The sequence below is a fragment of the Silene latifolia genome, chromosome 11, assembly GCF_048544455.1.
Source record: "Silene latifolia isolate original U9 population chromosome 11, ASM4854445v1, whole genome shotgun sequence".
NCBI lineage: Eukaryota > Viridiplantae > Streptophyta > Magnoliopsida > Caryophyllales > Caryophyllaceae > Silene > Silene latifolia.
In genome coordinates this window covers 103218782-103234916 of record NC_133536.1, presented here as the reverse complement: position 1 = coordinate 103234916, position 16135 = coordinate 103218782, and the positions used below count along the sequence as shown (strand labels likewise).

At 37.2% G+C, this 16135-nt stretch overlaps 1 protein-coding gene across 1 annotated transcript; it reads left to right on the top strand.

The window, feature by feature from the left end:
• Positions 1–7205: 7205 nt before the first annotated feature.
• LOC141611841 (uncharacterized) lies at positions 7206–15750 on the top strand. Its single transcript, XM_074430482.1, has 5 exons — positions 7206–7565; positions 8021–8630; positions 13500–13912; positions 14797–14895; positions 15377–15750. The coding sequence occupies exons 1-5, from the start codon at positions 7429–7431 to the stop codon at positions 15591–15593; spliced, it is 1476 nt and encodes a 491-aa protein (XP_074286583.1). The 5' UTR covers positions 7206–7428; the 3' UTR covers positions 15594–15750.
• The last annotated feature ends 385 nt before the right edge of the window (positions 15751–16135 follow it).

Below are 16135 nucleotides of genomic sequence, written 5' to 3'. Positions count from 1 at the left end.
AGCTTTCACGAGAACAAATCACAAGAATGGAGTTCTTGAATGATATTTGTAGAAATTTTGGTGGTGAAGAAATGAGGTGAAGCAAGGCATAAAGGAGATAAGAAATTAAAGGAAGGGAATTAAACCCGTGTAGATCTCAGCCCAGCTCCACTCGGTCGAATGGCGAGTTCACTCGGTCGAGTGAATTTTTCACTCGGTCCAGTAGCCGAGTTCACTCGGTCGAGTGCTCTATTTTCTAGAATGTTTCCAGCTTATGGAAAATGGTCCATTCGGTGCTCTTTGTAACACCTCCTTCTTACCCGACCAAGGTAATTAGGGAATGTTACCGTCTCGATTTCCCGAGGCAGTGAAATCGGAGTTACAATTAAGAAACTTTATTATATAAATAACAAGTTTAGTTATTACAAACAAAAACCAATGAATAAAATACAACACATGACCACTATACTCATCTAACCAACTATACTCGTCTCGTGACTTATCAAGCTCGTCCCATCTCCCGCGTACTATCCAAACAACCTGTACTTAACCTGCTCCCCATATGATCGGAAATATCATATGAATCGACACAGGCCACCTCGGAAATAGGTGATAATTACATAGACACACAAATGTCAGTTTCAATAACAAATAAAGTGTGACACGACTCAAGTGTGTGAATATGCAACATGACTACTAGTATGAACGACACACTATCAACCAACTACCACCGCCATAGTATCGGGACACGCCTAGATATACTGATAACCCCACTGGTACCGGGACACGCCTATACATACCAACAAGCACAAACGGGTACCGGGACACGCCTAGACGTACCGGGTCCGGAAGCCAACCGGATCCCCTGCCAGACGTCGTGTCTCAGCCACACGAGTCCCTCCATGACTCAAGCCATTAATGTGCACATCCCTCTTGGAGTGGGAACCTCCAAGAGGCGACTCAAGCGTAAGACGGTCTCCCAACCATCTTACGTCTCTTCAACAACGATACATCATTAACATATACATAATAATAACCAATACATGAAATACAACCCAACATATCATAACCATCCTCTTAATGATGTAATTAACCACTAAACATGTTATAATGCAAATGCCCTAATTATGTGAGACTAACCACAACATCAACATAAATAACACCACATTATTGAAATCGAGTAGGATTAACCTACCTTTTAGCAATCTCCTCAAGCTACTCGGATCCGGACCGAAACCGTCTCAATGAACCGTCTTATCCTATACAAATCACACAATAACTATCACAAAACATCCTATACTAATATACACTACAAAACCTCTTATTATTACCCCTTAATTACCCCTGTTACACATACTAATTACTAATTAATTACCCATAATGAATTCCCCCAAAAGTTAGGGTTTAAAAGACTAGAAAAAGGGTAGATCTTTACTTACTAGATTAAAGAGATGAAGAGGAAGGTGGGAAATCCTCTAATCCAAGCTTGAATCCCAAGCAGTAGGTGTTTGTGCGGGTTTAGAGAGAAGGGAGAGAGTTTGGAGAGATAAGGAGAAAGATATGAATGATTTTATGGTTAGGGAAGAATAGGTTAAATCCTGTGTTCTGAACAGCGTCGCTCGACCGAGTGCCGAATCCACTCAGTCGAGTGGACTCACTCGATCGAGTAGATACCCTACTCGGTCGAGTGGACTCACTCGGTTGAGTATACTCTTCACTCGGCCGAGTGGACCCACTCGGTCCGCTACAGCTCCACTTGGTCTAGTCTAGGTCTAATGTAAGGCTATCCTTCCCTCCTAAGTGATCTCTTATCGGGTCTAAAGGTCCACTTACGCGTCCCGAGGTTGAAGTACAGGTCCCAAAATGACCGGATATTACAATTTCATTGGTATATTGCATATTTACATATTGTGTCATGTATCATGTTTATTAATTGAAACTGACGTGTTTGGGTTGTGTGTAAATTCTCACCTATTTTCGGGGTGGCCTGCGTCAATCAATATGATATTTTCGATTATATGGGGAGCAGGTTGAGTACAGGTTGATTTGGTGTCACGTGGGAGACGGGACGAGCCGAGTGTCACTTCATTAGAAGAGTATAGTAGTCATGAGTTGTAACATTTCTTTCATTTATTCATTCATGGTTATGTAATCCATTTAATACTTTATGTATAGTAAATGTTTCTTAATTGCAACGCCGATTCACCCCCTCGGGAAACCGAGATGATAACATCCTCTCATTACCTTGGCTAGGTAAGAAATGGATGTTACACCTATCTCCCTCAATCTCGCCTCCATCCACTCCCTTACCCTCTCAACCCCGCCATTACCTCCCTCATCCATACCCAACCCATTCCCAAACCCTCCCTGCCCACCCACAATCCCGAAACAGATGAATAGAGGTTTCAAGCATACCTTGACACATAGGACAAAGAACCTCTTCTCATCCGCCTCTAACCATAAGGTTCGTCTTTGTTGCCAGGGCGTCGTTGCAAAGCTGCCAAAAGAAAATTTTAATACGGGGCCAAACCGGTATCTTCCACACTTTATTCCACAATCATTGTTCTCGTATCCAGTGATATTGTTCCTCCACTTCTGCCCCGCCTTCCATAAGCATCCTATAGGCTAACCGCACCGAATACATGTCATTCTTCTCCCTTTTCCAGTATCAAGAGTCCATAGGTTTCCTTTCACTAAGTCAAATTTTCATATTACCGTCTCACTCAAAAGGCAAGAAAATACTACTAACCTTAGCTGCATCCCATCCACTCCCCCTCGGCATTCAGCAACTCCGTCACCCAAAAGTCATCCCTACCATTTTGTGGAGATATAACATTCCCCGTATATGAGTTATGTATCCACGAGTCTTTCCAAACCGAAGTATTCAAGCCATCCATAATCCTTCGACGTAAACCCATCAACAAAACCCTCTACGCTTCTCAAATTCCCTCCAAGTGTAGCTAGGATTATATCCAATTTCGACCTCCAAGAAAAAGCTATTCGGGTAGAATCTTCCTTGTGTGATTCTAGCCGATAAACTATTCTCGCTAGTAGTAAGCATCCATCTTTGTTTGCCAAGCAAAGCCAAATTAAACTTTTCGAGATCACGAAACTCAATCCCTCCTCTACGTTTCCGCCTATGTAACTGTTTCCACAACATCCATGTAATTTTCCTCATGCGGGGAATGTTATATCTGCACAAAATTGTAGGGTAAATTACTCCCTCGAAGTGAGCAAATAATTTTTTTTATGTGATAAGATCATAAGAATCTCCCCAAAAATCAATGACCTGCATAACTTGTCGATTCATTTCATCGAAGCTCTCCATGACGCTAACTTCTGGATTTCAAATCTGAAAGCTAACAAAGAAATTTAAACTTAAATTTTCGTTTGCACGACAACTTCATAAAAAATGAGAAGATAAAACTTTTCTTTAGCCACAAATTCTTGTATAAAACTGTTTTACACAGTGTTAAAAATATCTTCAAAGTTTGATAAGTTAAGAAAAGAATAAAAGAACGTCTGTTTTCATACGCACAAAAAAATGAGAATAATGCGGAGATAAAGTCAATAGAACAATATCAAAACCCCTACTTAGTAACATAATTATTCAACAAATGGACCAAACAATTTGCAAGGTAAAAAGTTTGTTTCAATTTCTCTACAAAAATCACCACGTAGAAAGAAGACACTATAAACATAGTTTTACAAACAACCTATGTTTAATAACAATAAAAAATGTGGAGTCAAACAACTTATTCACAAAATGGACTAACTAATTACTCCTTTTTTTTCCCGGTCACTTGTTTAACTATGTTTTTTTTCGTGTCTCAGTCAATTATTTACCTTTCTATTTTGAGAATGCCTTTGATGAACAATTTGATCCTCCTCTCTCAAATTAAACCACTTGTCATCAAATAATTGATACTCTCCTCTTTTTCTTAGTCTTTAATGACAAAACCATAGGTAAACAAATGATTGAGACGGAAAAATACTACTCCATAATGTCCAGTATCGTATCACCACTTAACCATCCGTAAAAAATGGATTAACATAGAACCCGTAGATTAATTCGATACTCCCCCATCCCAGTCCAACTTTCTATTTTTTGTGGATTTAGAAGAAGTTAATAAAGCGAAAGGATGGGAGATTTATAGTGTATTAACAAATAATAAAAATAGAAATGCCAATAATCTTTTGTAGTCATCCTAATCAATTCATACTCACACTATGCTATTGTCACGGGTATCAAATAATTAATAAAATATTTGAATAATTACATGAAGTTTAGATAGTAATTTTAAAGATCAAAATATAAAAAAATAATTATGGGTACGGAAGCTTACCTGATTGAATTTATGGAGAAATCTTCAATGGTTAATTCTCGTGACCTCCTAGTTTAGTAAATATTCAACTAAATAGATTTAATAAACGATTATCCAACATTGAACTTATTAGTCCAATAATCAGATTGATTGAAAAAATGAGATGATAAATCAATGGCAACATATACTTTGAATTAAATAATAATGTATTTAAAAAATTAGTCTATAGATTACATTAATTGAAGCATTTTACCTGCTTCACAAAACCATCAAATCGATGCATTTTGAATTCAATCAAATAGAAGAGACGATGAAGAAAATCATGTCAAGATGTTAGATTTTTTTCTGTTGGATCAGAGGACTGCGAGTTAGCAAACAGATGTGGAGATTGAAAGTTTTAAGAAAAATAGAGAGATTGAGGGTAGTAAAAGACGATGGCAAATTGGCATTGAAAGAGATTTAGTAAGCAACTTTTTAGGGTTTTCAGTTAGATTAGTCAATAGATAGGTTTGAGAATGGGCGGGAGAAAAAATAATGTTGTGGTTGTTGTTTTATAGTTTTATACTAGCTTAAAACCCGTGCAAAGTTGCACGGGTATATATAAAACTATTTAAAAAAACTGACTTTAACTTTGTCATATTTTTACTCAATGACTCGGCGATTAATTACAGGAATTAAGGTTCTTAAATCTTAAGATCATAAAATTAATGATGTGACTTTTTGCGCAACTCGTCGAAAAGGAGCAATCATGCATAACAATTGGACCTGTCAAAGTTTAACCATGCTCAACCCTTAAACTCGAATGCTTGACCCGTTTACGGTAAAGCCTGTAAATTTTAAGATACAATCCGAACAATCCACAAGTCTAAATGACCTGTTAATTCAAGGTTAACCCGACACATTCAGCTTGACGGGTTGAAAATAAGGTTATGTTTAATGTATATTTGAATATTACAAAAAAAAATGAAAATATTATTATAAAAATATTAAATTTCTATGTATTAAAAACTAAATAATAAAAAAATTCTTAATTTGTGGGCGAGGAAAAGGGTTAGAGATTTATTTTGACTTGTATTCTAATTTTGGTCGACCCCTGACCCATATACTTTCTTTGTTCCATTAGGATGTATACATTTTTATTCATTTGTGAGGAGTATATTAATCAAATGTATACATCCCATTGAAACAGAGGAAGTATAACCCTACTCTTATAAAACCAGACCCGTATTGTTAACTTGTTGATGCCCTTTTGGATAGTGATTAAATATTTATTAAATGTAACAAATTTTAAATTTATAGTCTTAAAAATTAGACTAATACAAAAAAAAAGTAATTCCATGTGTATTGTTGAGAGATGGCTTAAAATAAGAGTATGTGTAAGAGTTATTTTAGGAAATATTAGTTTTCAATCCAAATGAAGTATGTGTAGGTGGGCGGGAAAAAAAGATTGTGGTGGTTGTTGTTTTATTATTTAGTATAGATAAGTAATGTAAATTAGGTTGGTTTATAGTCTTTCACTATTTCTAAAAACTTGCTCAAAATACACATGCTATTTCTCTCCTTATCCTTTATTTTGTATCGTCTCCACAATTTCATTTTTGTATTTAACCGTTATATTCATATGACAGAGAATAAAGTAACAATGTCTCTATTGTTCTAGGATAAAAAAAACGATATTTTCATGCTTTAAATAGGATAAATTACAAATAACCACTCCGTATTTGCGTTTTTACAAATAACTCCCAAACTTTAACGTATATTCCCAATCACCCCCGTATTTTTACCCCGAGCATCGTTTTTCTTATTTCCCGACTTGTTAAGTGACGATTTACGTAAAATACCAAAACTACCCTCATTAAATTTATATTAACACACCCTCCACAAACAACATAACATTTCCCCAATTCAATTGATGAACCCTAAATCCCCAATTTCAAATAATGAATTTCCCCAATTCCTTTGCTTCTCTAATATAATGTTCAACCAACAGTGCATAATCGCATACGTCTATGACTATGCTAGCATAGTATTAATTACAATCAAAGTAAAATGCATCACATTAGCATAGTATATTGTGCGCAAATCTATTGGTTTCATGATTGTGATTTCATTGTTTTCGGCGATAATTTCAGCTGATTTTTCTGCAGTTTTTGTAATAAGATGTTTTTAGTGGCGATAATTTCAGCCAACTGATTAATTTGGCAGTTTGAGATGTGATTAGTTGATGTAATGATCGATAAAGTTTCATTTTTAGCAAACTTTAGTTGATGGATTAGTGTAAATAGGAAAATTTAGTGAAATGTAGCAGCACATTGAAGTTATTTAGGATTGCACTATTTGAATTCTTCAAAATATATCTTTTGGGGTAAGTAAGAGTTCCATTTTATTCTCATCACCTGCTTTAACTTGAATCGGATATTGTAGTATAGATTGTGATTGTTTCTGTTGTCGTTTGTTCGTCTGGTAATGTATGATGGATTCCTTTGACATAAACTAGAGGTTATGTTGATATGAAGGGGATTGATTTATCTAGATACAAGTCATAGCAAAGGATTCATTAATATTTAGGAGATGATGCAAAGATTATCGAATGCAAAGATTGTAATGTGCTAAAAATAAAATGGAGATGTTTTCTAATTGAAATGGGGAAATGTTATGTTGTTTGTGGAGGGTGTGTTAGTGTAAATTTAATGAGGGTAGTTTTGGTATTTTACGTAAATCGTCACTTAACAAATCGGGAAATAAGAAAAACGATGCTCGGGGTAAAAATACGGGGGTGATTGGGGAATATACGTTAAAGTTTGGGGGTTATTTGTAAAAACGCAAATACAGGGTGGTAATTTGTAAAAAATCGCAAATACGGGGTGGTTATTTGTAATTTATCCCTTTAAATATTCCATCATTCGGATACGACCGGCTACAATTTTTTACTTTTTCCGTTTTTAGCCCGTTTGGGCAATGGGAAAATGAGAAGTGAGAAGTGAGAAGGTGAATGAAGAGTAAATAGCATTTCCCGCCACTTACAATTTCCCGCGTACTCGCACACTTATATATTTCCCCAACCTCTTCACAAATTAACCGCCAACTTACGAAACCCTAAATCCCTAAATTGAAAGCACAGACAATGACTTCCGGCGAATCGATGACGGCGTACGAGCGACGGCGGCTGGAAAATATCAAGCGCAACAGCGAAATGCTTGCTTCTCTCAGCGTCCATTCCCGCCTTACCGATCTCTCCGCTTCCTCTAATAAGCGCCATCGGTAATCTTCTTTTTCACTTTTCTTATTCATTTTAGTTATTCCGTGTTCAATGTGTAGTAGTAGTGCATTGAAGGACCGCTACTCCACTATCGAAAGATCTCCGTCCCTGTCATTTGTTTACCTTTTCCATTTTTTGGGTGTCTAATTCATTTGTTTACCTTTCTATATTAGGATTGTTTTTTATGTATGGTCATCCATACTAATCTTGATCCACTTGTCATTCAATAACACTAACCACAAGTGCTCCCCTCCCATTTTCTTAATAATTGTGCCAACATCAAAGGTAAACAAATGACTGGGACGGAGGGAGTACATATTAGCGAGTCATTTTGCTTTATTCCGAATGAGTCTTTGGCTCCGTTGATAATGGAAACAGAAACATGTAGTTATAGTACAGTAGAACGCTTTAATACTGCAATTTTTGATGTTTGAGAAATGCAAATGATGAGATGCAGAGAGGAGAAAAGTTACAAGAAGAGTTCAGTTAAGAAGAAGGAACCACAATCTCCAGTTGTAATTCGACGTTCCCTGCGTACTCGAGGGGTTCCCCCTGATTCAAATGGACTTCCTGGTGACTTCAATGAGTCGCTTAAAACCACAAAATTGTCTTACTCGTCTGAACCACGTTCGTCTGTCACGGGGCCTCTTAGTATGAAGGATGCTTTTGACATGGAGAATGGTTCGTATCGTGCCCTTGTGGAGAAATTTGCAAATGTTACAAAGACCTTGTTAGATGGCGAAGGAACCCGTAGGACTAGGAGTACCACAAATGCCGTCTCAAGGACCTTTTCTAAGGTCGAGAGGGTGAAACTGGAGGACCCTATTGATGTGAACTCTTTGGATTTGGAATCTGAAAACATTGCTAGGGTTTTACCTGGGAGAATATTCTGTGTTCGGTTCTTTCCAACAACGGATATGACTATGGTTGTTGCGGGCAATAAGCTTGGGCAGTTGGGATTTTGGGATGTTAAACCACAGGAAGAGAATGAAGATGTAATTCATGTCTACCGACCGCATACTGCCCCAATTTCTGGAATTTCTATTCATCCTTTTTCATTGACAAAGGTAACTAATATTTGTAGAGACCTAGCATTTGTTTGATTTTGATAATGATGAATTTATTACTATCAGTTTGGCTTTAAGTGATTTAATGTGCTTGTGGCAAATATTTCAAATCTTACAGCTTTTTCTTTTGCTACTGAAAGACTTATATCTGTGTTTACTGTTTATTTGTTTGTAATTGTGGCTGTGGTGTATCGTGGTACATAACTTCGTTCATTCTTTGTGCCTGCTTGTATTGTCCTTTTTTTAAACCTGGTTGTAGTTTACATTTTCAGTCTCCTTGGTTTTTCTTCAAAGTATGCTTGTTCTTGAAAGAAGTAGAAGATTTTTTTAGTAAATACTACGTATTTAATCCATGTCATAGAGCCCTGGAATTAACACTCAAATAGCGTAATTCGAGCTACCTACACATGAGCATTGGTGGAAATAGAGAGAGATGATAAGAGAGATTGAAGAAAGTTATATTGATTAACGAATAGCATATTCGAAATGAACATAGGAGAAGCCTATATATAGTGGTTAGTACCCTCTATGTGTAACTAACTCTTGTAACTACTTGCCAACTCAGCACTTGACTATATAACAACTAATTGCAGCTAACTACAACTAAGTAAACGCCGGTACAACAATCTGTAACATTCCTCTTTCCTCGAAACAAGACTTCTCCCGAAGTCTGAGAAGTCTTCCAACTCATCTGCATACTCCCAAGAAGCCAAAAGCCCAAAACCAACCCATTGAATTAGATTCTGAGTTCTAGCTGTGTTCTGAAACTTCACAACTCTTTTGTTCAAGATAGACCAAGGTTCAAGGACAGCTGAACTATCTTTATTTCTGAACGAGGGAGGGAACAGAGGAGTGTCAGGTAGTACAAGGATCAAACAGTACACTACACCTCTGAACTGTTTTAGTTGAGGTACATGGAACACATTATGAGTTTGTGCTTCCATAGACAAATTCAAGCTATAAGCAACTTTTCCAATCACTGCTTCAATTTGGAATGGACCAAAGTATTTTGCATCTAACTTTTGATTCACTCTGTGAGCTATTGTAGATTGTCTATACTCTATATGGCTGCAATTTTAACTATACCCAGTCTCCTGATTTGAACATTTTATCAGTTCTACCTCTATCAACTAAAATCTTCATTTTGTTTTGAGCTTTCTTGAGGTGATATTTCAAAGATTGTATCATTGCTTCCCTCCGTTGAAGTAACATGTCCACTGCTTCAACTTTTGTTTCACCAGGCAGATAAGGGAGATACTGGTGGAGATTGATTATAGACAATTTCATAAGGAGTAAGTTGAATGGCAGAGTGAAAATTGGTATTATACCATCATTCAGCCAATGGCAACCAGAGACTCCAGTCCTTGGGATGAGAACTACACATACATCTCTAAACATCTAGTTACCTCAGTTTGCCCATTCGTTTAAAGATGATAAGCAGATGGCAACAACGGTTCCGTGCCTTGTAATGAAAACAAAGCTTGCCAGAAGGAACTAAGAGAGATAGATCCTCTATCACTCACAATACTCCTTGACCAACCATGTAGCTTAAAATGTGATCCAAATATAAATGAATCATGTCTATAGCTGAATAAGGATGCTCTAATGGCAAAAAATAAGCTATTTTACTCTATCTATCTACTATCACCAAGATAACTTTTTTGCCCTGTAACTTTGGCAAACCAGTTATGAAATCCATCAAAATATCAATCAAAACCTCTTCAATAGAGATTGAAGCAAACGAGGAGAAGCCGCATTCTAGCCTTGTTTGTCTGACAAATTGCACACTTTCGAATGAATTTGCTAATGTCTTTATTTGCCCCTTTCTAATAGAACAATGCTTTCACTCTCTTGACTGATGCATCTGTTCTTGAATGACCCCCTTGATAAGAATCATGCAGCCATCTCAGAATTTGTAATTTCAGTGCTTCATCATGGCCCACAACTATCTTTCCTTTCTTCCTGATCAGACCTCCAACAAAACATATAGTGGATGTGGATTTTGCTAGACAACTTTTGTAAGACCATATTGATGTGAGGATTCAGAAGATAACTAGCTTGTATAAGATTCTTCAAATAAGACTGAACAACTAAAATTGCCAAGCATAAAAGCTCATAGACCTGTACCCTTGATAGTGCATCAGCTGCAAGGTTTTCTTTGTCACTTTTATATTGTATCTCATAGTCAAAACCCATCAATGTGGAAAGCCAAAACTACTGAAAAGGGGTAGAAATTCTTTTGAAGCAACCATTTTAAACTTTTTTTTTATCTGACAATAAAGTGACTGTTAATTAGATATTGCTCCAGCCAACGACTCTTTTTCATAGACATACAATCTTTTTTGCCATTTACGACCAAGTGTCTTGCTGATATAGGCTAAAGGGTGTTCAACTTGCATTAACCACACTTATACCTCTTTGGGATGCATCTGTTTCCACCACAAAAGTCTTGGAAAAATTAGGAATAGCTGCTGTAACCAGTGCCCTTTATAACTTTTCGAAGGCGGGCTGAGCTTCTGATCCAAAGAGAAACCTTCTTAATAAAGTTGATCCGTTTTAGATATCACTTCATAATGTCTGACAAATTTCCTATAACCTAGTAAGAGCAAGGAAAGTCATGTCAAATATCCACTGCAGCTATCTTATGTGGATCTGTCTCTACTCCCTCAGCTGATATAAAGTGACCAAGATACTCAACCTTGTCGATAGCAAAAGAACATTTACTAGCCTTGGCCTACAGTGAGTGTTATTGCAAGAAGTCAAAGACTTGTCTTAGATGCTCAACATGATCTTGCAGATTGTTCCTATAGACAAGTATGTCATCAAAGAAAACTAACACGTGTTTTCTGAGTAGATGTTTGAAATTATAGTTTATCCAACTCTGGGATAAAGGCATAAAGCTGGTGCATTAGTAAGCCCAAAAGGCATTACTCAGAACTCATAATAACCAGAATGAGTCTTAAAGGCTTTCTTATAAACATTACTATCATGAACCCTTAGTTGGTGATAACTAGCCCTCAAATCCAGTTATTTAAGACAGTTGCATCAGCCAGCTCATTAATCAACTCATCTACTATTGGAATTGGAAATTTGTCCTTGACGGTCTTTTTTTTTTTTTTTTTTTCAATTCTCTCTAATCCACACATAATCCCCAACTGCCATCCTTATTGCCAGCTAAAACAGGAGAAGCAAATGGGCTGCAACTTTGTTGTATAACAACTCTGTTCAACATTTCTTGGATTAATTGTTCTATTACATCTCTTTGCTTTAAAGGGTACCTATAAGGTCTAATATTCACAGGTCCAGCACCATTCTGCAAAGGAATTGTGTGGTCACACACCCTACTTGGTAGTAATTCAGAAGGTTAAGCAAATACATTTTTGAATCTGTCCAAAAGCTGATCAATGGCTTTTGGATAACCCTGCCTTTTGATGCACAGCAAGGAGAAAATTGCATCTGCTCCAAACCATCTTGAGAAGCTTGGAAATAAAATAGGTGAATGGAATTAGAGAACACCTTGCTATTTAGCTGCACCACTTTACCAAATTTTGAAGGAATTCCCCTAAGCATGTGATGTTGTCCTTCATAATCAAACGTCCTTCATAACTTTTTGAAGTTCCATTTTAAAATGCCCAAATTGCTAAAATTGAATACCTGAAGCCATATCACATCCTCCCTAAAGGTATCAATAAAACATCAGATTTGAACTCTGTATTTTGTAACCTCCGAGAAAAACACACTGACATACCAGATGATTGGCATCAGCTACAGTTACTGGTTACTGTGGGGTGCAATTTTCTCTAATTTTAAACCCATTTTTTGAGCCAAAGAAATATCAAGGAAATTATGAGTGCTTCCTGAGTAGACCAGAATGTGCAAAGGCTTCTTTCCTACATACCCAGTCACCCTTATAGTCTGAAATGCCTGATTGCCAGCTAGAGCATTAACAGAAATGCAAGGATCACTGCCTGCATCCCCAAAGTCTCCTTCACTACCCCATTCATCTTCCCCTGGAACAAAAATAGTGAATAATTGAGATTGCCTGAATTTACATTTATGACCCCTTGGCTGATCACAAAAGTAACCTAACCCCTTGGCTATTTTTTCTGCCCTCTCATCCATGGTAAGGTTCTTTTGTGGTAAATGTCCTTATGTATCATTTTAAAAGGTATGATTGGATTTGTACCGTGGTGTGGGTAGTAACGGTTGTTTGATGTTAGAAAAAGAAGTACAGGGTTTTGAAGGTTAAACAAAAAAGTTTTTGATATAGTTCTGAGTTGCTTCTACACTCTCTTCCTGCAACCTAGCAAACTCCACTGCTTCTGCCAAAGTCTGGGTTTAAAGGCCTGGACAGAAGGTTTCACAATGGGTCTCAAACCACCAATAACACTATCCAAGAAATAAGTATGCACCATTAAAGACTTCAAATCTTAAAACAATCAAGATTATTATCTAAAAAACCAGTTTGATGAAGTCTATTGAATTGCTCTACTACATTCACACCTGATTTATATTTGAAACGAGCACAATCAACAACAATAAGTTGACCAAGAAACAGATTTTCTAGCGGCAATATAAGCATTAAACCATGACTCAGCTTTTCTTATCATGTGAATTGCAGCCAGATCTACTTTCTGTTCATTAGGGACTTTGCAGAAGAGTAAAATACTTCTCACATTTTTAAATCCATAATCTAGAATTATCACCATCAAATGAGTTGGATGTTTTTTCGTTAATATTACCACCACTTTCATTTTTTTTTTGGGGTCCTATAGCGAATGTTTTTGTGCCAACCCGTAGTTTGCACCACTTTTTCAGGAATTCCATAAAATTTTTGTACTAATAATAGTGCTGTAAACTTTTGTGCAGGTGTACACAAGTAGTTATGATGGATCCATCCGGTTGATGGATATCGAGAGAGAGGAGTTTGAATTAGCACACTCAAGCAGTTATGCTATATATTCTCTCGCACAACAACCAAACAATGCAAACTCTGTTTATGTTGGTGGGGGTAATGGAGATCTAAATGTGGTTGATGGAAGAGTTCGAGAATCAACAAATTCTTGGTCTTTACATGAGAGGAGGATAAACACCATCGATTTTAATCCATCAAACCCGAATATAATGGCTACTAGCTCCAGCGATGGTCTTGCTTGCCTCTGGGATCTCCGGAAGATGGATGTGAAACATCCTGAGCTCACAGCTTTACAGTCAATTGATCACAAGCGTGCTGTACATTCTTCTTATTTCTCACCTTCTGGTGGTAGCGTGGCAACAACAAGGTAGTTACTTGAGAGTTAGATTTTACTACTATTCCTGCTGCTGTTTCCCTTTCTGTTTTATATATTTCTGCCTTGGGTTTCTGGATTGTGTTTCATTCACTGAAATGGGTCATTAAATTGGCTTCGCTTCTTGAACTATGGACTGTGGGGGTAACAGCTGGACTATGCAATTTTCTATGCCATTATTCGTATGGGCCACTACCTCTCCCTATTTTCTGGCATAGGGAGAAAGGCTGCATGCATCCAACTAGTAGCCACCTTAGGCAGGGACGCAGGGTGCCCTTGTGGCACGAGCTTAGTGTTGTATTGAGAGTGGTAGATGTTCCTAATGGTCAAGCAATTTTATAGAGGGGTTAACACTGTTGTTTTCTATAGGGGTCTTTACTTTGCTAGGCTGTTTATAATTGCCGAATCAGGGAGTAAACTTGAAATTTATGCTCAGGGAAGATGTGATATTGGTTTTTTTTAGTAGACTATCAGTTTGAAATAGTTTTAGGATCTCTAATCGCCGTCTAGAAAGCAGAAAAAAAAGCTGTGCAGCCTACTTGAACAAATTAGACAGGGTTGTCACTTCCCTATGAGTGGTTTACTGCTTCTAAGTTTGGCTTTTCTTATGTGTCTACAGGTAATGATTTTGAAAGAGACTGAAATTCAAAAATGATTTTATATGAATGACTGCTTGGTTGGATAGAAGCATTCCTGTTAGTATAAATTGGGATTTGTAGTTATTGTTTATGAAATTCTAATGAACTGATTTGTTTACTGGAACTAGTTAACTAGTTTGTGATTCCTGTTCAACGTTCGAACCTACTTCGTATATATTGCAGAGATGCTGCTGGTCTTGGTTACTTCTACTGATAAATTCTTTTAACTTCTCTATGTAGTTTGGATAACAATATTGGTGTATTTTGCGGGGTAAACTTCGAAGACAAGCTTATGATCCCCCATGATAATAGGACTAGTAGATGGATCTCCACTTTCAGGTGAGCTGTCTGTTATCAAGCAAAATACTGGAGCTTATATTTACTTGAAACACTCATTTTAGGGCAAAAGCAAACCTGAATCTTTATTCACCAACAGAGGGAGCACTGGAGTACCACTTCCATCATTCTCACTACAGTATTACAGACTGATCCGTACTCGTCACCTAATTAATGGTGGGCGATATCATGTCTGGAACTCAAAATATATTTAATAGAATTGTTTGTCTTTCTTATCCTGATGCTTATCATCATCATCATCGTCGTCTTAAATACTGGTATTACCACGGCATTGTGACTGCCTTGTTAAAAAAAATCACGGCGTCTAGCATAGATACCACATTTTGTTACGTAGACCATCATTTCTATGAGTTAAAAGCATCAAACTTTGAGCATGTCATCTCCACGCCCTCTCAAAAGCTATAAACGCTTGATAATGAATTAATGACTAATGAGATCGCTTTATTCTTTGTGATTTGAGCAGAGCAATATGGGGCTGGGATGATACCCATCTGTTTGTCGGAAATATGGGTCGGAAAGTTGATGTTCTATCTTTAAACCAACGGAAGACTGTATATACACTGGACAGCCCTCTAATGTCGGCTATTCCATGTCGATATGACGCTCACCCATATACGGTCGGAATGCTGGCTGGTGCAACAAGTGGTGGTCAAATTTACATATGGACAGCATCTTTGTGACAATATGCTTTTCACTGATGTATGGTTTGTGGAGCTGTATTTTCTGTACCTGAGTGTATTGATCAGTGTGCTTTTTATTGTAACCCCAAATTAAATTTAGAGGCTTGGAGTCACATTGTTATATATTTCATAAATGAAATATCCTGGTTTCGAACTATTTTTTGTACTGGATCTTCCAGTGCGTGAAGATCTCGTTAGTTGAAATGCCCTCCCCTAATGTAAATAGAAACACAAATTGTTTAATAGGACGGTCTCATGGTATGAGACCAGCCAGCCCATCAACTAAAACACTAATTATATTCTAAAACGGGCCCAAATCAAAACAAAACCCAAACTTACTTCCCTATTAATCTAACCATCAGTTTACTCTCTCCCCACTGTTTAATCCCTTCAACTTCCCCAGTAGCGTGCCATAGGTCTGCTCTGAAGCCACCGAAATACCGGAATGCCATCACTTATAGCCAAAATATCCGTCTCCGTCTCCGCCGATCGTGATTCTATAATCTTGGTCGCCACAAACATCGCCACGAACATTATTGGAC

Bases quoted from the DNA above. Each gene is read 5' to 3' on its own strand.
- LOC141611841 (XM_074430482.1), top strand. From the start codon at position 7,429: ATGACTTCCGGCGAATCGATGACGGCGTACGAGCGACGGCGGCTGGAA. The intron at 8,631-13,499 runs GTAACTAATATT...ACTTTTGTGCAG, and splicing joins ATCCTTTTTCATTGACAAAG to GTGTACACAAGTAGTTATGA. The intron at 14,896-15,376 runs GTGAGCTGTCTG...TGATTTGAGCAG, and splicing joins AGATGGATCTCCACTTTCAG to AGCAATATGGGGCTGGGATG.